Source organism: Pongo pygmaeus, chromosome 2 (genome assembly GCF_028885625.2).
Source record: "Pongo pygmaeus isolate AG05252 chromosome 2, NHGRI_mPonPyg2-v2.0_pri, whole genome shotgun sequence".
In the NCBI taxonomy this organism is placed as follows: Eukaryota; Metazoa; Chordata; class Mammalia; order Primates; family Hominidae; genus Pongo; species Pongo pygmaeus.
The window spans coordinates 4930372-4953464 of record NC_085930.1 but is presented as its reverse complement, the minus strand read 5'-3'; the positions used below and the strand labels follow the sequence as shown (position 1 = coordinate 4953464).

At 39.5% G+C, this 23093-nt stretch overlaps 1 protein-coding gene and 1 pseudogene across 3 annotated transcripts in view; one reads left to right on the top strand and one right to left on the bottom strand.

The window, feature by feature from the left end:
• NSUN3 (NOP2/Sun RNA methyltransferase 3) overlaps positions 1–23093 on the top strand; it is a 64741-nt gene that overhangs the window by 4090 nt on the left and 37558 nt on the right. For 2 of the 3 annotated variants that reach the window (XR_010125658.1, XM_063661458.1), the window contains exons 3-4: positions 4553–4810; positions 16863–17206. Coding sequence is in view for 2 of the 3 variants with exons in the window: in XM_063661458.1 (XP_063517528.1) it covers positions 4553–4810; positions 16863–17206 (602 nt within the window). In the remaining variant the exon portion in view is untranslated. The remainder of the gene's footprint in view (positions 1–4552; positions 4811–16862; positions 17207–23093) is intronic. The other variant, XM_054479535.2, reaches the window with a different exon arrangement.
• On the bottom strand, positions 5341–9949 carry LOC129032399 (histone-binding protein RBBP4-like; annotated as a pseudogene).

The window sequence follows — 23093 nt, the reverse complement described above, 5'->3', positions numbered from 1 at the left end:
TAATCTAACGATGTGATTTATGTTGAGGCCTGGGGACCACAGGTGTCAACTCAGCATCCAGAAAGGCTTGTGACTAAAAGCTGTATGGACAGTCAATCATATGTACGTGACCAAGCACCAATAAAAAGTGGATACCAAGGCTTTGGTGAGTGTCCCTGGTTGGCAGTACTCTTGTGCATACTGTCATACATTACTGCCAGCAAAAGTTGTCCTCGTTGATGATTCCGTTGGAGAGGACAATTGGAAGTGTCATGCTTTGAATTGTTGTGAATTCTGCACTATGAGTCTCTTCCTGTGATTGTTTTTAATCTGTATGCTTTCGTTATAATAAACTGTGACTATAACTGTGATTATAACAGCTTTCAGTGAGTTCGGTTGTGTCCCAGTGAATAATCAAACCTGAGAGTCATCCTTGGAATCCCTGAACTTGTAGTTGGTGTCAGAAGTGAGAGTTGTCTTTGAGACTCAACTACCCTGCCCCCTTTTAATTTGGATCTTTTTAAAAAAATTCTCTACTGCTGCCATTCACTTAGACCTTCCCAATCTCTTATCTGGCATATTGCAACAGCCATGTTTAGTACTTACCTGTTTGCTTATTTTAGCAACCACTTTTATGACACTATGTACCAGTCAATGTTGTAATCACTTTATGAATAATAACAATCCTATGTACAACCCTCTGAAATAGTTATTATTTCCATTTATAGATAGGAAAGCTGAGGCACACAGAGGTTAAGTAACTTGCCCAAGTATACATATCTCACACTTTGAAGAGCCTTGAGAGTTTGTTTTACCCACTCTGTCATGCTGTTTCTCAGTGCTACCAAATTCCATTGTGTCACACCTTGAGTACAAACCTTTGCTCCCCAGAAGTCTGCAGTATTATGTTTGGACTAAAGATCTTGTCTTTCTGGGCAGGCTCCTTCATGCCTTTGGGACTGGCTATGCTGTTCTTCTGCTAGGAATGCCTTTTTCTCTTCTCCCTCTGTGCAGTAGTGTGGGTTCAAATCCCACTTCTGCATCTTGTAGTATATGACCTAGGTGAGTTAATATCTCTGTGCTCCATTGTCCTCGTCTGTGAAATGGGGAAAAAATAGTATCTATTTCATATAATCACTTGGGAAGATAAAATGAATTTGTGTATATACAATGTGAATGGAATGTTGTTTGACGTCTAGTAAGGACTTCATATGCATTAGCATTATTTTTGTTACTATGATTAACCACTTCATCAAGCCTTCTGTATGTCCCTTGGCAAAATTAGTTTTGCCCTTCGTGTATCCATTGCGTTTTGTTGATAGAGCTATTGTGATTCTTTCAAGGTTTTATTGTCATAATTTACTAACTTGCTTATCTTTTTCCTGACAAGGGAGGGTTTTGAAGAACCAATACCTTGAGACTTGGGCAAGTCTTCTGCTTATTCCCAGTTTTGTCAGTATTTGTGTACTAGGCATTGTGCTAAGCACTGAGAATACAAAAATGGACTGTATATATCCTGCCCTCAAATACATGTATGATTAATTGGATAATTAATGGATACTTAAATGTATGATTAATATAAGGGTTAATTAGAAATCTTGATTAACTGTGGAAATTTTACACGTACTCTATAGAAAGCAAAACAAACAGAATGTATAAGTCTGAACTGTCTGCAACATCTTTTTTTTTGGACACTCTCCTCACTGACCCAGAGTTCACATACAGAGAGGAAAAAAAAATACACATACACACACAACCAGATAATATTACCATAATCTGTGAAAGATGTAGACCGAGGTGGTTAAGAAAGAGAGAAATGAACCAGTATCTAGATTTCTATATTGTCCTATATGTTGGCTTTACACACATTTTCAGCCTTAATCTGTGCAAATCTCTGTGAAGAGGTAACTTTTAGATGCTTTAAAGTCAGAGGTTAGAACAATTGATAGGTATCTTGTAGTTGTGGCAGATTCAGTCCTGTGACTTAAAAGTCCATGCCTTTTCCTATACCATCTGTGCTGCTGTGAAGGGTCTGGAGTTGCATCCTTCCAAATGTATGCTCAGATCCCGTAGTATGAAGGACTCTTATGTTCAGGATTTTTAGCCTTTTATGTTCCACCAGAAACGCAAAGGATTTCCTATCTGAGGTACAGTGAATAACAAATCTGGACATAAATTGCCCTTCTGTGAGATACAAGGAAGAGCCATTGCCAAAATAGAATAGGAAGCCATCAGCTCTTCATTAGCATCTCTGAAGAGTAAAAATAAAATGACTCAAAAACATACTTTGGTGCATTTCCATAAATTGATTTATTTTTCATTTCCAACTTTTAAAATAGTTGAATGAGCACCCTCTAGTGGATAATAATAGCACTAAATCAAGGAATTTCTCTTCTTTAGCTATGGAAATTTAAATAGGTTCTGTAATCTACAGGGTTATATTAATTGTGTTTAACAATTTCTAGATTAAATGATATTTTTCATCTTTGTCACTAGGAAGGAAGGTAGGGTGGAGAGTAGAATAGTAGGAAAAAAGAATAAAGTCACAGAAAAGTTGAATGAAAATTATTCTATCAAATAATAAACATTATCCAAATAATACATTACACACTTTTGCAAAATTTTAACTTAACTAGCTTTTAATTTTTTAATGCTTTAACTTTGTTAAAATAGTAAGTAGTTCAGAGAGCCTTGAATCAGAACTCTAATTTTATTAATTTACTCTGGGATTTAGGCCCCAGGCACTTAGCCAAGGAGAAAAATAAGTCAAGGCTCCCATATAAACGAGTTAGGGAAATGGGTAAGCAGGCAGGGTGACACACAGTGTGATATATGAGTTTAGCTTCATTAACTTTTTCTCAAAATTCAGTTATTCTTGTGTACCATCTGTCTAGTTTTACTTAATTTTTTTTTTTGGTCAGTTTTAATATTTCTTTTGTTTCTTAGTAATTTTTCTTTTGTTTCTTAGGAATTTATTTTTCTTTTGTTTCTTAGGAATTTAAGCTTCTTTTATATCATTATCAGTAAATAGATGTGCCTAGCCTATAGTTGACAGATGGTGTATTTTTAGAGAATGAATGAATGTTGACAAGAAGATAATATACGACGGCTCACACCTGTAATTCCAGCACTTTGGGAGGCCAAGGCAGGAGATTTGCTTCAGGGCTAGAGGATTGCTTGAGGACAGGAGTTCAATACCAGCATGGGCAATATAGCAAGACCTCATCTCTAGAAAAAATAAGCAATTAGCTAGGTGTGGTAGTGCGTGCCTGTAGGCGCAACTGCTTGGGAGACTGAGGTAGGAGGATCACTTGAGTCCAGGAGGTCGAGGCTTCAGTGAGCCGTGATCGCACAGCTGCACTCCAGCCTGGGTGACAGAGTGAGACCTTGTCTCTAAAAAAAAGAAGACAAAACAGACTTAGCATGTTGGAGGGAGGAGCAACAATGAGTGAGAAACAGAAAGACTTTTCAAGGGGATATGTAGCCTCAGGCAAGTGACCGCAGTCAGTTTTCAGATCCTCAACTTTCATGTATTCTCTTTCAGAAAATTACTGAAAGAGAAAATTACATAAGGGGGTACATGTTCTCCTTTCCCAACCTGCCTTTCTCCAATTTCCCTTCACCCTTTTCACAAAAAAAAGGCACACTTGCACCATTCTGGCTTCTATGCTATATGTTCCTCCGGGTATTCAAAACCTCCATGTGCCAGAAACTATTGGTGTCAGTGTGAGAAAGCAAATGACTAACAGATTCTCTGACAAGTCAGGTGGTTTCCCAGTTTTGCTTTCAACAAAAGTAAAGGAGCCTTGATTGAGATGTCAGCTATCAATTCATTTAAGACATTTTTGATGATAGGTTGCTAAGTGATTTGGGGATATAACTCCAAAAGAATTCAAAGTAAGAAACATTGCTATAACAAAATATATTTAATTCTCATCCACTTATTTAACTGAAGGTTTTTCTCAGCTTTTATGAAAACACAAAATAGGCATAAAAATGATGTTGAATCCTGACTGGTTTTATTATAGTAAGAAGTAATATTCATTTATGGATATATGGAAACAAAAGCTCATTTCATTAAGTATCCATTTCTTACCAATTTTTACTTTTATAAGTTGTTTTGATCGGCTTTGTACTAACAATATTATTGATCCCTGAATCCAGAAGTTACCATTTTAACACTTAGAGATTTAAGACCACAGGAAAAACAAATTTAGTACATACACGTGTGTATATGTGGGGGATAGAGAAGTATGATAGGGTGATAAAAAGATTTCAAGCATGAAAATATATTAAGATGAAGTTATGTGAAGTAGAATGTAAATAAAAGAGGAAAATGAGCAGCATAAAATTTCCACCTGTTAAAGATGAGTCAGTCTATGAATTTTTAAATGGATGATGATGGGTATCAAAGTCATTCTGATATTTAGATTCCACTGGGCACATATTAAAGGCAGTATAATTTGTATTTTAAAATGTCAATTTTTACAGTATGCTGGAAATTGCATCCTTTAAACATATGGTGAGATTTTAATGTCAACTTAAAATGTATTTTTTTTCAAAATGCTATCAGTGATGCACTAGCAAATTTGCAGGTCACTGACCTTATATGTCTCCAGTTCTGCTGGCTACTGAGGTACTTGCACTTCTCACCTGGAAGACCAGTAAATGGAGCAGCTTCAGACTGTGAATCTTGGGAGAAGGCCTGGAATGTGGCTCCTAGCCGCTGTTTTCTAGAGTCATCTAACGTACATTCCCTCTACTGCCTGCTAAGCTGCTTGCCCATTCATCAAAGCTTTGGATTCGGAAGGCACTTTCCCTCCAGCCCCAGGTTAGCAATCCACCCAGTGCAGGCACAGGAGGGGTTATGTGTGTGTGTGTTGTGGGGAGGAGAATGGAGGTCAGTGGCAGGTGTGTGCAAGGGGAGCTGTAAGAATCATATTAATACACAGCTTTGCTTTCTCAGGGCTAGGAAGCACCAGCCTGAGCAGCCTTAGCAGTCCCTTCAAGAGTTGGTCTGTTGCAGCTGCTTCTATAGGCAGGATGTGTCAAGCTGATTTCATTGTTAGACACAAGAGGGTTTCAGGGAGGTCAGGGCCACTTGCACTAAGTGAGGGTTGGGGTAAAATTCTCTTCCCTGCCCCCTTTAGTAGCTCTGTGCTGTAGTACCAGGGTCTCGCACTTTGGGAATCACTTCTGTTAGACTTTAAAGTCAGTCTGATTTTGAATCAGATACTTCTGCCTACTAGCAATGTGACCTCAGGTAAGTTGCCAAAATCTCTAAAAGCCTCAGTTAACCTCTAAAATAGGAGTAAGAGCTGCCTCTCTCAAGGTTGTTGTGATGGTTCTATGATATAAACATGCAAAATGAACATTGTACACATCCAATCAGTAACATTTATTAATAATGATATCAGAGTATGGTGGAGGATGTGAACCGGGTGGTAAGTGGAAAGGCTTCATTGGAGAGATGAAACTCCCTAAGTTGAGAACAGATAGGTGAGAGAGGAAGGGTTATTCAGGGAGGTTGGGGGCGGGGCATGTGGAGATGAGTGAATTTTAAAGAAACTTGTTACAGGAAATCTATATAGTTCAGTAGGGTTGGGTGTAGGTCATGAAAGATCAAAAATTTCGTTTGTTCTATTTAGGCCTTATTTTGTCTGGTCACTAAAGAATGAGATAGAATAATTTCTGAAGAGTTCTGCCTCAGTCTGCAATAAGTTCTTGCCTTTTTTTTTTATTATTATACTTTAAGTTCTGAGGTACATGTGCAGAATGTGCAGTTTTGTTACATAGGTATACCCATGCCATGGTAGTTTTCTGCACCCATCAACCCCTCACCTACATTAGGTATTTTTCCTAATGCTATCCGTCCCCCAGCCCCTCACCACCCGACAGGCCCCAGTGTGTGATGTTCCCCTCCCTGTGTCCATGTGTTCTCATTGTTCAACTCCCACTGATGAGTGAGAACATGCAGTGTTTGATTTTCTGTTCCTGTGATAGTTTGCTGAGAATGATGGTTTCCAGCTTCATCCATGTCCCTGCAAAGGACATGAACTCATCCTTTTATATGGCTGCATAGTATTTCATGGGGTATATGTGACATATTTTCTTTATCCAGTCTATCATTGATGGACATTTGGGTTGGTAACAAGTGTTTGCTATTGTGAATAGTGCTGCAATAAACATACGTGTGCATGCGTCCTTATAATAGAAGGATTTATAATCCTTTGGGTATATACCCAGTAATGGGATTGCTGGGTCAAATGGTATTTCTAGTTCTAGATCCTTGAGGAATTGCCACACTCTCTTCCACAATGGTTGAACTAATGTACACTCCCACCAACAGTGTAAAAGTGTTCCTGTTTCTCCACATCCTCTCCAGCATCTGTTGTTTCCTGACTTTTTAATGATCACGATTCTAACTGGTGTGAGACGGTATCTCGTTGTGGTTTTGATTTGTATTTCTCTAATGACCAGTGATGATGAGCATTTTTTCATGTTTGTTGGCTGCATAAATGTCTTCTTTTGAGAAGTGTCTGTTCATATCCTTTGCTCACTTTTTGATGAGGTTGTTTGTTTTTTTCTTGTAAATTTGTTTAAGCTCTTTGTAGATTCTGGATATTAGCCCTTTGTCAGTTGGATAGATTGCAAAAATTTTCTCCCGTTTTGTAGGTTGCCTGTTCACTCTGATGATAATTTCTTTTGCTGTGCAGAAGCTCCTTAGTTTAATTAGATCCCATTTGTCAATTTTGGCTTTTGTTGCCATTGCTTTTGGTGTTTTAGACATGAAGTCTTTGCCCATGCCTATGTCCTGAATGGTATTGCCTAGGTTTTCTTCTAGGATTTTTATGGTTTTAGGTCTTATGTTTAAGTCTTTAATCCATCTTGAGTTGATTTTTGTGTAAGGTGTAAGGAAGGGGTCCAGTTTCAGTTTTCTGCATATGGCTAGCCAGTTTTCCCAACACCATTTATTAAACAAAGAATCTTTTCCCCATTGCTTGTTTGTGTCAGGTTTGTCAAAGATTAGATGATTGTGGATGTGTTCTTTTTAAGGCCTCTTTTCTGTTCCATTGGTGTATATATCTGTTTTGGTACCAGTACCATGCTGTTTTGATTACTGTAGCCTTGTAGTATAGTTTGAAGTCAGGAAGCCTGATGCCTCCAGCTTTGTTCTTTTTCCTTAGGATTTTCTTGGCTATGTGGGTTCTTTTTTGATTCCATATGAAGTTTAAAGTATTTTGTTTTTCCAATTCTGTGAAGAAAGTCAATGGTAGCTTGATGGGAATAGCATTGAATCTATAAGTTACTTCGGGCAGTATGGCCATTTTCACTGTATTGATTGTTCTTATCCATGAGCATGGAAGTATTTTCCATTTGTTTGTGTCCTCTCTTATTTCCTTGAGCAGTGGTTTGTAGTTCTCCTTGAAGAGGTCCTTCACATCCCTTGTAAGTTGTATTCCCAGGTATTTTATTCTCTTAGTAGCAATTGTAGATGGGAGTTCACTCATGATTTGGCTGTTTGTCTGTTATTGGTATATAGGAATGCTTTTGATTTTTGCACATTGATTTTGTGTCCTGAGACTTTGCTGAAGTTGCTTATTAGCTTAAGGAGATTTTGGGCTGAGATGATGGGGTTTTCTAAATATACAATCATGTCATCTGCAAACAGAGACAATTTGACTTCCTCTCTTCCTATTTGAATACACTTTATTTCTTTCTCTTGCCTGATTGCCCTGGCTAGAAATTCCAATACTATGTTGAATAGGAGTGGTGAGAGAGGGCATTCTTGTCTTATGCTTGTTTTCAGAGGGAATGCTTCCAGTTTTTGCCCATTCAGTATGATATTGGCTATTGGTTTGTCATAAATAGCTCTTATTATTTTGAGATATGTTCCATTGATACCTAGTTTATTGAGAGTTTTTAGCATGAAGGGGTGTTGAACTTTGTCAAAGGTCTTTTCTGCATCTATTGAGATAATCATGTGGTTTTTGTCATTGGGTCTGTTTATGTGATGGATTACATTTTTTTTTCAAGGATTAATTTAATTTTTAAAACAAATACTAGTTATTGATTCAGTCTTCTCAACTCGACAGTCTACCTGTGGTATAACTGTCAGGTAAAAACATACATCTTTACAACTTGGTGGTCTCAAGTTAAAAACAAACAAACAAACAAAAAACCACACCATTTCGCAGACAGGAAAGAAACAACATGAAAACAGCTCAAGAAATACACTAATGAGCAAAAAATATATGGGGAAAGAGGAACGTGTAGTTTTGACTTAACTGAACAAACCAAGAAGAAACTGGTCTACGTATGTAAATGTGCATCCTGGAAAGTCAGGTGTCAGGATTTTCGGGTAGGAATCTATATGACTTGAATCTTCCCAATTTCCTGAATAAAAGTGACATCTTTCTGTATTTATACTTCATGGCTCAGACACCTACCTCATTTGGCTCTATTCGTTACTCACTCTAGCCTTTACTTAAATAAGTCTGAAAAACTTGGCGATATACCATAAGAAGAAAAATAATCACACATAATATTTTCATTTCTGTAGCTACTTTAGACCGGGGTTTGTTACTAGAAAATTCCTGAAGAAAATTTCCGTGTAAGTCTGTGGCTTTGCTGAATCAAGCCCCCCCACCGCCAATAATATTTAGAAAACACCCACTGTTTGGGCTAATAGCATTATTGGTGGTACCTGTTATATAGAGGGATACCTGAACAAAGTCTTTCTCAAAACCAGGGTTAAATCACTCTCAGGGTTGGGGTCTTCATCATTATAAATGTTGTCTGCCATTTGCCACACTTGTATGATATTGTCTTCTGATACAGAACAAATCACCCAAGGTTCATTGGGATTCCAGGAGAAATCAGATATCTTGGCAGTGTGACCACTATGAATAAACAACAACTCTGGTGACCCGTCTTCTGCATCTTCTGGGGATTGTTCCTCTCCAATTTTACTTAAATCCCAGACATTCAGTCTGCGATTAGTACCACTGGAAGCCAAAATAGTCTCATTGTGAGGTGACTACTGAACCTGGAATATTTCATCCATGTGACTCAAAGGAATGCAACATAAGTTTCAGATTTCTCAAATCCCACAAGGCAACAGTCTTGTCAGCTGATCCTGTGGCAAGAATGAACTCATTGTAAGGATTGAAAGAGAGGCAGTTCACTTCAGCAGCGTGAGCGTCAACTGAGTGGCTTGGTTTGGAAGTATTGTTTGAACGAGCATCCCAAATCATAAGTTTCTGATGGTCAGCAACTGACCCAACAGAGACTCATGGAACAGATGCCAGGAAACATCTTCTACTACTACTGTATGCCCTGTAAAGATGGTCTTCGCATCCACCACTTTTCCCTCCTTTGGAACAGCACTGATGTCCCACGGGTAGATGGTGTGATCATCTGAAGCACTAAGTAAGTGCCCACTGAGATTTGGGTTCCAAGAAAGCCCATAGCCTTTTTTCTGATGTCCATGGAGACGCAAGTCTGGGTTGCAGTCTCCAGAAAGATCTGGTTTAGGATGTTTTGTATAGTCCAAGACAAGAACATCACTGGAAGGAGTCTTTGTTGTGATAATACAAGGATTCTGGGGCATATAACGGGCCCTGTTTACTTCTCCTTCATGGTTGATCTTGATTTCTATTTCAATTTTTCCACTAACTGAACCAAAACCTCCAAATTCTCCTTTCTCACTGTCGTAGTGTGATGCATCAAACTGAGCATCATCATTAGGGAATTGCACACTCCCTAGGACAAGTCGATGAATGCTGAAATCTTTCCTTTCTGGTCTGGTTACACCTGGAAGCCACTGGTCAGTTAGGCTGGGCCACTCCAGAGCCTGCGTCATCACCAAATCATAAAGAAAAGTGGTGTTCTTTTTCCATATTTTGTACTCCTTATGGATCACTCATTCTTCCACTGCGTCGTCAAAGGTTGCTTCCTTGTCGGCCATGGAGGCCAGGCGAGCCAGGGGAATCCTGGAGTCGAGCGTTGCAGGAGGGGCAGGGAGGCTGCAGGCCGGATTGATTTGCATATGTTGAACCAGTCTTGCATCCCAGGTATGAAGCTGACTTCGTGGTGGATAAGCTTATTGATGTGCTACTGGATTTGGTTTGCCAGTATTTTATTGAGGATTTTTGCATTGATGTTCATCAGGGATATTCGGCCTGAAATTTTATTTTTTTGTTGTGTCTCTGCCAGGTTTTGGTGTCAAGATTATGCTGGCCTCATAAAATGAGTTAGGGAGGATTCCCTCTTTTTCTATTGTTTGGAATAATTTCAGAAGGAATGGTACTAGCTCCTCTTTATAAGTTTGCTAGAATTCGGCTGTGAATTCATCTGGTCCTGGACTTTTTTTGGTTGGTAGGCTATTAATTACTGCCTCAATTTCAGAACTTGTTATTGGTCTATTCAGGGATTCGAATTCTGCCTGATTTAGACTCGGGAGGGTGTATGTGTCCAGAAATTTATTCATTTCTTCTAGATTTTCTATTTTATTTGCATAGAGGTGTTTATAGTATTCTCTGATGGTAGTTTGTATTTCTGTGGGATCAGTGGTGATATCCCCTATATCATTTTTTATTGCGTCTATTTGATTCTTCTCTCTTTCCTTCTTTATTAGTCTGGCTAGCAATCTATCTATTTTGTTGATCTTTTCGAAAAACCAGCTCCTGGATTCATTGATTTTTTTGAAGGGATTTTCATGTCTCTGTCACCTTCAGTTCTGCTCTGATCTTAGTTATTTCTTGTCTTCTGCTAGCTTTTCAATTTGTTTGCTGTTGCTTCTCCAGTTCTTTTAATTTTGATGTTAGGTCGTCAATTTTAGATCTTTCCTGCTTTCTCTTGTGAGCGTTCAGTGCTGTAAATCTCCCTTTACACACCGCTTTAAATGTGTCCCAGAGATTCTGGTATGTTGTGTCTTTGTTCTCATTGGTTTCAAAGAACATCTTTATTTCTGCCTTCATTTTGTTATTTACCCAGTAGTCATTCAGGAGCAGGTTGTTCAGTTTCCATGTAGTTGTGCGGTTTTGAGTGAGTTTCTTAATCCTGAGTTCTAATTTGATTTCACTGTATTCTGAGAGACTGTTTGTTATGATTTCCATTCTTTTACATTTGCTGAGGAGTTTACTTCCAATTATGTGGTCAGTTTTAGAATAAGTGTGATGAGGTGCTGAGAAGAATGTATATTCTGTTGATTTTGAGTGGAGAGTTCTGTAGATGTCTATTAGGTCTGCTTGGTCCAGAGCTGAGTTCAAGTCCTGAATATCCTTGTTAATTTTCTGTCTCATTGATCTGTCTAATATTGACAGTGGGGTGTTAAAGTCTCCCACTATTATTGTGTGGGAGTCTAAGTCTCTTTGTAGGTCTCTAAGAACTTGCTTTATGAATCTGGATGCTTCTGTGTTGGGTGCATATATATTTAGGATAGTTAGCTCTTCTTGTTGCATTGATCCCTTTACCATTATGTAATGCCCTTGTCTATTTTGATCTTTGTTGGTTTAAAGTCTGTTTTATCAGAGATTAGGATTGGAACTCCTGCTTATTTTTGCTTTCCGTTTGCTTGGTAAATATTCCTCCATCCCTTTATTTTGAACCTATGTGTGTCTCTGCACGTGAGATGAGTCTCTTGAATACAGCACACTGGTGGGTCTTGACTCTTTATCCAATTTGCCAGTCTGTGTCTTTTAATTGGTGCATTTGGCCTGTTTAAAGTTAATATTGTTATGTGTGAATTTGATCCTGTCACTATGATGCTAGCTGTTTATTTTGTCCGTTAGTTGATGCAGTTTCTTCATAGTGTCGATGGTCTTTACAATTTGGTATGTTTTTGCAGTGGCTGGTACTGGTTGTTCCTCTCCATGTTTAGTGCTTCCTTCAGGAGATCTTGTAAGGCAGGCCTGGTGGTGACAGAATCTCTCAGCATTTACTTGCCTGTAAAGGATTTTATTTCTCCTTCGCTTATGAAGCTTAGTTCCGCTGGGTATGAAACTCTGGGTTGAAAATTCTTTTCTTTAAGAATGTTGAATATTAGCCCCCACTCTCTTCTGGCTTGTAGAGTTTCTGCCGAGAGATCCACTGTTAGTCTGAAGCGCTTCCCTTTGTGGGTGACCCAACCTTTCTCTCTGGCTGCCCTTAACATTTTTTCCTTCATTTCAACCTTGGTGAATCTGACAATTATGTGCCTTGGGTTTGCTCTTCTCAAGGAGTATCTTTGTGGTGTTCTCTGTATTTTCTCAATTTGAATTTTGGCCTGCCTTGCTAGGTTGGGGAAGTTCTCCTGGATGATATCCTGAGGACTGTTTTCCAACTTGTTTCATTCTCCCCGTGACTTTCAGGTACAACAGTCAAATGTAGATTTGGTCTTTTCACATAGTCCCATATTTCTTGGAGGCTTTGTTCATTCCTTTTTACTCTTTTTTCTCTAAACTTGTCTTCTCACTTTATTTCATTAAATTGATCTTCAGTCTCTCATATCTTTTTTTCTGCTTGATTGATTCAGCTATTGATACTTGTGTATGCTTCATGAAGTTCTCGTGCTGTGTTTTTCAGCTCCATCAGGTCATTTATGTTCTTCTCTAAACTGGCTATTCTAGTTAGCAATTCGTCTAAACTTTTTTCAAGGTTCTTAGCTTCCTTGCATTGGGTTGGAATATGCTCCTTTAGCTCGGAGGAGTTTGTTATAAACCACCTTCTGAAGCCTACTTCTGTCAATTTGTCAAACTCATTCTCCATCCAGTTTTGTTCCCTTGCCGGCGAGGAGTTGTGATCCTTTGGAGGAGAAGAGGCATTCTGGTTTTTGGAATTTTCAGCCTTTTTGCACTGGTTTCTCCCCATCTTTGTGGATTTATCTACCTTTGGTCTTTGATGTTGGTGACCTTCGGCTGGGGTCTTTGAGTGGACGTGCTATTCCTTTCTGTTTGTTAGTTTTCCTTCTAACAGTTGGGCCCCTCTGCTGCAGGTCTGCTGGAGTTTGCTGGAGGTCCACTCCAGACCCTGTTTGCCTGGGTATCACCAGCAGAGGCTGCAGAACAGCAAAGATTGTTGCCTGTTCTGTCCTCTGGAAGTTTTGTCCCAGAGGGGCACTTGCCAGATGTCAGCCAGAGCTCTCCTGTATGAGGTGTCTGTCAGCCCCTACTGGGAGGTGTCTCCCAGTCAGGATACACGGGGGTCAGAGACCCACTTGAGGAGGCAGCGTGACCCTTAGCAGAGCTCAGACACTGTGCTGGGAGGTCCGCTGCTCTCTTCAGAGCCATCAGGCAGGGATGTTTAAGTCAGCTGAAGCTGCGCCCACAGCCTCCCCTTTCCCCAGGTGCTCTGTCCCAGAGAGAGAGGGTTTTATCTCTAAGTCCCTTACTGAGCCTGCTGCCTTTTTTTCAGAGATGCCCTGCCCAGAGAGGAAAAATCTGGCTGTCTGGTCACAGCAGCCTTGGTGAGCTGTAGTGGGCTCTGCCCAGTCAGACTTACTGGTGGCTTTGTTTACACTGTGAGGGTAAAACCGCCTACTCAAGCCTCAGTAATGGTGGACGCCCCTCCCTCCACCAAGCTCCAGCATCCCAGGTTGATCTCAGACTGCTGCTGTGCTGGCACTGAGAATTTCAAGCCAGTGGATCTTAGTTTGCTGGGCTCCATGGGGGTGGGACCTGCTGAGCAAGACCACTTGGCTTCCTGGCTTCAGCACCCCTTTCCAGGGGAGTGAACAGCTCTGTCTCGCTGGTGTTCCAGGCGACACTGGGGTATGGAAAAGAAAACTCCTGCAGCTAGTTTGGTGTCTGCCCAAACAGCCACCCAATTTTGTGCTTGAAACCCAGGGCCCTGGTGGGGTAGGCACCGAAGGGAATCTCCTGGCCTGCAGGTTGCATAGACCATGGGAAAAGCGTGGTATCTGGGCTGGAGTACATGGTTCCTCAGGCTCAGTCCCTCACGGCTTCCCTTGGGTAGGTGAGAAAATTCCCCGACCCCTTGCGCTTCCCTGATGAGGCAATGCCACACCCTGCTTCAGCTCACCTTTTGTGGGCTGCACCCACTGTCCAACCAGTCCCAGTGGGATGAACCGGGTCTCTCAGTTGGAAATGCAGAAATCACCCACCTTCTGTGTTGATCTTGCTGGGAGCTGCAGACCGGAGCTGTTCCTATTGGGCCATCTTGCCAGCAATCCTCAGTACATGTCTTTAAATCTGATTGGGGCTCTCTCCCCATAAAGTTTTTTAATGGCTTCTCATCACTTAGAAGATGAAATTCAAAAACCTTATCATATTATACTTGGTAATCTTCTGCCATGATCCATACCAGACCACTAATTTTTAAAATGCACTGTTCTTTCTCATTCCTGTGTGCTTGTACATGTGGTATTGGCTTTGTCCTGAAACTTGCTTTCTCATTTCTTCCTACAGACAGTTTCTTCTCATCCTTCAAGATTCAACATATTGGATAATATACAAAAGCTAATGTTGTTCCTGAATTAATAATCCTCTTACACAATAAGCTTAAAAGGAAATGTGCAGGATTAATAACCTTTCTAAGAGATAGGAAAGAAAATGTGAATAAATGGAGAAACATATTGTGATCAGGACTGGAAAAATTGACTGCAATAAAGATGTGAAATCTCTCCAGGTTTAAAGCATTTAATATAATCCTAGGCAAGGTTACTATATCTCTACCTGTCTACATACACAAATATTGTATAAATTATGTTTAACTGAACTTTTATTCCAAAGTTCATCTGAAAGAATAAACATTCAAGATAGCTTTGAAAATTCTGAAGAAAAAAAGAAGAATGAATGGAGATTTGTCCTGTCTGATGTTAACTAATTGAAAGTGTTCTACTCCTATTTAGCTAATGGGTAGGCATATGATGCAAGCCAAGCCACTCCTTCTGTATAACTGTGTTTCTGATCATTTTTTTGTTACATGTGACTCAATACTGGATAGATTTTTCAGCCTGTTTGGAGGGTAAGATTAGGATGAACTGCCATAAGACTTATAATAGTGGCATTTGCAGATTTCCTTTTGGGGTCAGTTTTAAAGCAATCTCCCCCAAAGTGTGGTCTTGGGGATCAGCAGCATCAGCATCACCTGAAAACTTGCTAGAGCTACGAATTTCAGGCTCTTTCAGAAACTCTGGCTAGGTCCCTGCAGTCTGTTTTACAGACCCTTGATGCACACTTAAGTTTGCAAACCTCTTTCTTAAGGAAAGAGGTTGTCATCTTCCAAAATAACTGAAACAGATATGCCAGGCTCCTGTGACTCACCATCCATAGTAAGAGGCAGTGAAAGGAGAAAGCAGTTTCACATTTAGCCCTAAATTGAAATTCACATGGCACACTTCCAGTCGCAGGTGTTGCATTTCAATCCAGCCATTCTTCACGTAGGCAACTCCAGTGTGTGTAGCAGCTGGAATTTATTTAATTGACCATAGTTAATGAGGCTCCCAAATAACTCAGCTAGAAAGGTCAGCTAGTAAATAAATTAAATATTTCCTGCTGGATCATCTGTCAGTTTATATGAGTTTGTGATTGTCAAGAGATGGAACTCTTGGACCGAATACAAATTTAGCAAGGTAAAGCTGCTGGGGGAAAGCCTGCACCATCAATCCATAAGTGGTTTTTAAATCATCCTTGGTTTTTTATCATCTGAGCCACTCATCGCCTCATTAACTCCATTACTGTAGAGTTCACTGTAGTTAGTTTCCCATATCTTTTATCTTCATCAGAAGAAAACACTCATTCCCTCTAACACCCTTTTATGATAATACTTTTCCCTCTAATATTAATAGTCTCTAAGAAATTGAATATTGTCTCTAAGAAAAACACTTCCTTGTGCAAAAAGTGATGGACGAGGGTTCATTTTGACAGACTTAGAGGTATTTAAAGGCAGGCTGCCTTTTTTTTTTTTCAAGATGTTCTACAGGGAAGGACGAAGCTGAGTGTAAGCTGAGGCATACCTCTCTGGTGCAGAATTTAAGCCTCAAAAACCTCAGTAATCATAATGTTACCAGTAAAGGGTCTTGACTGCAAGTTGTCCAGGTTCTTGGAGTTTTGAACAAAGAATCTGACAAAACACACAGCAAAGCAAGGAAAGAATGCCACAACACAAGAGATTTATTGAAACTGAAAGTACACTCCACAGTGTGAAAATGGCCACAAGGGCCCCAGATACAGAATATTCTTGGGTCCGAATACCCACTAGAGGTTTTCCATTGGCCACTTGGTTCTTACCTCATGTAAATGATGTGGTGGTCCGCAATCAGTCTGATTGGTTGGGGAAAGCAACCAGAGGCTGAAGTGAAGTTACAAAGGTTACACTCCTGTGCAAATAAATATCTGATTGGTTGTGGACAGCAACCAGAGACTAAAGTGAAGTTACAAAGTTGCACTTCTATGCAAGCGTGCGATTGGTTGCAAAAAGCAACAAATTAGAGGTACTTTCAATTTTCCATTTGCCATGCAGAAAATGTGGAGATTTGCAAAGGGAGTAGCCCCTAGTTCTTTTGTTACTTAGGCATGGAAAGTTAGGGTTTTCCTTTCAGTTTAGTTCTAGGAAGTCAGCATGAAATGGCCTTAGGTTCCCTGTCTCCAGACTCTACTCTCTTGCCTCAATAATATAATATTTCAGTGATCACAATTAGTTTTTGAAAAGCCACAATGAACGAAATACCAGTTTTTAAAATAAAGACAGGATCATAACAATGCTGGATTCAGTCCTATCAGAGCCTCATGAGGCAAAAGGAATAGTCAGGAATACTGATGCTGTCTCTTAAAATCACAGATAAGTGAAGTGTAAAACTAGGGCCACATTCACCTGATGTGTAATATAAAATTGTATTGATATGTATAATATTAATATTCTCTTATTTTCTCTTTTTCTAGGGAGATACTAACATCTCCATCATGCTGGCAATATGCTGTCCTGCTTAACCGATTCAATTATCCTTTTGAACTGGAAAAGGATTTACATTTGAAGGGCTATCACACACTCTTTCAGGGATCTTTACCCAACTATCCTAAATCAATGAAGTGTTACCTTAGCAGAACTCCAGGCCGAATCCCTTCAGAAAGACACCAAATTGGAAACCTGAAAAAATATTATCTCCTAAATGCTGCTTCTCTTCTCCCAGTATTGGCTCTGGAATTAAGGGATGGGGAGAAGGTTCTGGATCTGTGTGCTGCTCCTGGAGGCAAATCAATAGCTCTGCTGCAGTGTGCTTGTCCAGGTAGTGTGCTTTCCTTTCAGCATTTGACAACTTTTTAATATCTGTATGTTACAGAGAATTTTGAAAGTATATATGGGGAGAAACATAAGATTGAGTTTGCAAACTCGGGAAGCCTGAAAACTGAGATGCTATGGAGAAGAATGGAAATTTTTGCTGAGGAAGTCAGTATAAATAACATTTTTTTCAGCAATTTAATTCTAGCAGGTGATTGGGAACAAAACTTCAACATTTCGCAAATACAAATCTGTCAGATAATATGAATGCTGATAAGCCTGATAGGTATTTTTTATTGTTTACCTTTATACTTGAGAGTCTTATATAGATATCCCTGTCATACTTTTCTGCAACAAAAACATATACATTTAAAATAATTTTTTGATGTCAATAGACTATAAGGTTCCAAGGCAATTCTTTCCAGTAGAAATATAATGTGAAGTACACATTTAAGTAGTTCCATTTTAAAAAGTAGAAAGAAACAGGTGAAATTAATTTGAATAATGCATTAAACCAATACATTCAAAATATTGTTTCAATATGTAATCAAAATAGAAATAATGAGATATTTTACATTCTCTTTTTTTTACAGGTCTTTAAAATTGGTTACGTTACAGTTACATCACATTTCAATTGAGACTAGCCACATTTCAGGTGTTCATAGCCACATGTGAGAAGAGGGTATAGAATTGGACAATCCAAAAAGTCTTTTCAAGTGACTTTTTCATTACTATTCTTATTAGAACCAAAGTGATACACAGTTTTACAAATATTTGTTAAAAGTAACAAGTCAACATTTACTATAAATTTTTTTCTTAATAATTTTTCTTTTAAAACTAATTCTTTTTAAAAAAAGAACTAATACAGGCTTCCCTGAATAAATATCACTTACTACTAGATGAGGCAGAGTTCAGCATCAATTCTGTCTGTTTTTTGTGTGGTGGTTCTGTTTTTATAGATGCCAGTGCTGTTCACACAGATAAGAAGATGGAAATGTTGGCTGGGCACGGTGGCTCGTGCCTATAATCCCAGCACTTTGGGAAGCCAAGGCAGGTGGATCGCTTGAGCTCAGGAGTTCTAGACCAGCCTGGGCAACATGGGAAAACCCTGTCTGTACAAAAAAATTCAAAAAATTAGCTGGGTATGGTGGTGCATGTCTGTAGTCCCAGCTACTCGGGAGGCTGAGGTAGGAGGATTGCTTGAGCCTGGAAGGCAGAGATTACGGTGAGCTGAGATTGTACCACTCCACTTCAGCCTGGGAAACAGAGTGAGATCCTGTCCCAGAGAGAATTGTGTTACAGTTGTTTTACTGGTTCTTCACACTCCTGATTTGTAGCCTCAGATCACATACAGATCTTTCATCAAGCATTGTTTTAAAGATCTATTAGGTAAGCACTCTTTAAGTCCATTTTTTATTTTGTTGAAAGCAAATGACGTGAAACCATCTCAATTACAAAAGGCAGTGTTGCCTTTTTTTTTTTTTTTTTTTTTTTTTGAGATGGAGTCTCGCTGTGTCTCCCAGGCTGGAGTGCAGTGGCGTGATATCAGCTCACTCCAACCTCTGCCTCCCAGGTTCGAGTGATTCTCCCGCCTCAGCCTCCCGAGTAGCTGGGATTACAGGCGCCCACCACCATGCCCGGCTAATTTTTATATTTTTAATAGAGATGGGGTTTCACCGTGTTGGCCAGGCTGGTCTCAAACTCTTGACCTCAAGTGATCTGCCCACTTGGGCCTCCCTAAGTGCTGTGAGCCACTGTGCCTGGCTGACTTATTCACTTTCTCAGCCAAGACACTGATGTGTTGAACTGCCCTTGTTTGATGTTCTAGAGGTTTCTACACCCTGGCACATTCTGCCATGATAAGATTCTAGATGTGTGGGAAGCTTGCTTGTCATTTGTAAAGTTGGTGAAGGGCCATGTGAAAGGAGATGCCCCACTGGAAGTGTTCTCCTCCTTTAGGAAGTTGATGATGTGAAAATGGATTCTTTTGAAACTGTCCAAGCCTTCCTGTCCCTTAGAGCATTGGTGTGTATCCCCAAGGCATGTATGTTCCAGTTTGAAGACTGCTTTTATACTTTTATATGAGAGCATTCCCTGTTGAAATAGATTTAAAATTCTTTTATGAGAAATGTGAATCCAGTTGTACTAGGCATTGGTACAAAATATATCACTTAACTGTATATTTAGGAGGAAGTATGCCCAGTGTTTTAGAGTTCTGGTTAAAACTCAGCTATTGAAGCTTGTTGTATTTTAGAATAAGAAATCACAGCAAAAATGTTATTTTATAAGTTTACCTCGTTATTTTTATAATTTGAGCTGAAGTTTTGTGGACTTGTATAGGAGCACTTATTTTTACTTCTACTCTATGTCCTTTGACATTGTTTTTATAAGTTAAAAGGCTTATACTAATTAATTTGGGATCTAGAATTTTAGTATTATAAAGGATGGAAGGGAGATGTCAAATTTGGTTACCATTTTGAAGAGAGGGCATTTTAATCCTAAATTATCCTCATTAGTAGGCTATAAATATTTTACACATTTATAGTAGCAAAGTTGATTTGATTAGGAACCCAAAGGCAAACTGATATATTCTAGGAGTTTGAAGTTGAGAAGAATCTTCCTGTTCTTATATCAAGGGCAATGAACTACAGGCAGTGTTCCAAGTAAAGTAGCTTTTCATCTAAGTAGGACTAATGATAATGATTTACTAAGAAGTGCAGATGTCTTCATGCTGATGCTTAAAGCCCAAATTAGGTTAGCTACAGTGCTTGAATTTGGAATGTAGAAGCAATACTAATCAAAGCTTTTATAAGCAAAATGTAAAATGATGGCTGCACTAAATGTGCATTTGTACACCAAATTTATTTAGATCATTACTGGCCTTTATTCTGGGCCAAGAGGCTCATGGCTTTGAATGATTACAAAGCTTATGTTTTAGGATGATTTAAAAAAAAGAGTCTACTTTCTGTTGGTTCAGCTGCTCTCACCTGTTACCACATTGATGGACTGACCATGGTTATTGTCAGCCATGTTGACAACCATGTTAATGTCCTGGTCTTGGCAGAAAAAGAGCAAACAATATGGATTCTAAATGGGAAAACATTAGCATATTAACTAAGGATGACCCAGCTTGGTGGAGTGTCTTAGTCAACTTTCTGGCTGAAGGCTATGTCCCTCTAGGCATGAAAATCTCTTTGATGTTAGTGATAACTTTTTTGGTTTTTTCAGACAAGGTCTTGCTCTGTTGCTCAGGCTGGAGTGCAGTGGTGCGATCTTGGCTCACTACAGCCTTGACTTCCTGGGTTCAAGTCATCCTCCCTCTTCAGTCTCCCAGGTAGCTGGGACTGGGCACATGCCACCACACCTGGCTAATTTTTGTATTTTTTGTAGAGATGGGGTTACACTATGTTGCCCAGGCTGGCCTCAAACTCCTGGGCTCACGCAGTCTGCCTGCCTTGACCTCCCAAAATGCTGGGATTACAGATGTGAGCCACTGCGCCCGATAGTGATAACTTTTTGATATCTGGTTAGTAGAGAAGACTGAAAAGACTCCTTTCTTGGTTTAATTGCTTTTGCGCTCCTTCCTGCTTCTTCATCTCTAGTCGTTTTTGCACATTCTACAGGTGTCACTTTTTCCTTTCTCTTCCCCTGCTCCTTTTCATCCTTCAGATTATACTTCAGGATTTAACTTTCCTGGAATGCCTTCTCTGAACTCCCTGCATTAGGTGCATCTTCTTTGTGGTAATGAAAATAATAACCATTTTGTAACACTTTGTATGTGCTAAGGACTGTGTTAATCACATTGCTTAAATCTCTGCTTTTCAAACATTTTTTTAGTAGTCTCTGCTTCCAACATCTTGTTTTTTATTTATTTTTTCTTTCTCTCACTTTCTCCCAACATCTTTTGTTATATCCTCATATATAAATCTTTCTAAAGTCCTAGGGCTCTGAGGAACTCTGACTATCACTGATGACCATTATTTAACTCTCCAGCTCTGTGAGTTGGGTATTATTATTCCCATTTTAAAGATTTATCTGAGACAAGGATAAGTACCAAATTGCCTAAGATAAGTGGCAGAGCTGGGATCTGAACTCAAGTTTTCATTGTTGTAGTTGTGCTATTGACTATTCCAGGGTCTCTCAGTAATACACAAGTGCCGACTTCTGTAGCATCCTCTGTTAGTGTCCTGGAGCTTAGGGACAGATCCTTTTTTTTTTTTTTTAGACATAGAGTCTCTCTCTGTCGCCTAGGCTGGGGTGCAATGGTGTGATCTCGGGTCACTGCAGTCTCTGCTTGGTTCAAGCAATTCTCATGTATCAACCTCCCGAGTAGCTGGGATTATAGGCGCATGCCACCATACCTAATTTTTGTATTTTTAGTAGAAATGGTTTCACCATGTTGGCCAGGCTGGTCTCGAGCTCCTGACCTCAGGTGATCCACCTGCCTCGGCCTCCCAAAGTGCTGGGATTCTAGGCATGAGCCCCCATGCCTGGCCCAGATTATTATTTATTTTTGTGTCTGCAGCAAATAGCACTGGCCTAGTCCATAACAAGTCCTTAATAAACCAGAATCTGAAAGTGGTTGTACTCTCAAGTGCATTTTAATCTAATGTCAACCACATTTTAACAAATTCATCATCGCCATTTTGTTCTTTTGTGAATTTGTAACATTGCTTCCAGGTAAGTTTAAAGAAACTTACCATTATCCTTTGCAGCACTTTTTTTTACAGGTAACCAGGCATGAGTGGGGCAGGAAAGGGCTAACCCCCACCTACCAGGAATGTTAGGCAACCATCAGGCGATGACTTGGCTGTTATCACACTGCCTCTCTAAAAATGATAATTGGCAGCCAGTGCCAGGGAGAGGCAATTTCCTGATGCTCCACAGTTGTCACACTAAAGTGATAATTCATCGCAGGCACCAGGGAGAGGCAATTTCCCAAACAGATAAAAACATTTGAAATTGGTAATCAGCTTCCAATAAAATCTCAGGAATTAGGCAAGTGAGCTCAAGCATGTGCATAAAGAGACAAAATGGCAGAGTATGACCTTCCGGGGGCATTCCACTGAAAAGGGAAGAAAGCCTCAGGTGAGCATGCATACAAGTTTCTAGACACACTGTGCGTGCTCACCTCCCAAGTGTAAGGAGGGCACTGTGCATGTGGGGAGCTCACCCTTAAGGAAGAATGAAGGAAGAGGGGTGCAAGACACCGGAAGTGGGCCAATGTATAAAGTCCTAGGATTAAGGTTAAACGGGGCACTTGACCTCCAGAGTACTCGCTTGGGTCTCTTCCAAGTGAACTGTCCTTTCTTTCTTGCTCTAAAGCTTTTGAATAAACTTCCACTCTTGATCTTAAACTTGGCTTGGTCTCTTTTTCTGCCTTATGCCCCTCAGTCTAATTCTTTCTTCTGAGGAAGCAAGAATTGAAGTTACTGCAGACCCATATGGATTTACCTCCCACTAACACTTTTAGTACATAGGACAGTATCATTATTCCAATTATAATATTGAGAGGAACATAGAAAATGATCATAAATTATAGCTTATGGCTCCAAAGAATAATTGGAAAAACTGGAAAGAAGGCAAGATTATTGTTTTTAAGTTAGGTTTACTAAAATAAGTGAATGAATGAAACTACCAATTTCAGTTTCTTTCCTTGGACCAACGATTGCCATGTACAAATGCTAAATCCTCAGGAATTTGTTAAATTTGCCCCTTTTCCTGTTAAGATGAAAAAAAAATTAAGATTTGGTCTGTTTTTGACAATTTAAGCACAAAATTGTCTCAATGTAGTAAGTGTTAGTATATGTATGAAACTTAAATAGTGACACTTTATATTTCATATTTTTAAAAAGTTTAACCAACCTAAGGCCATTTCAAATAAAATCTACATC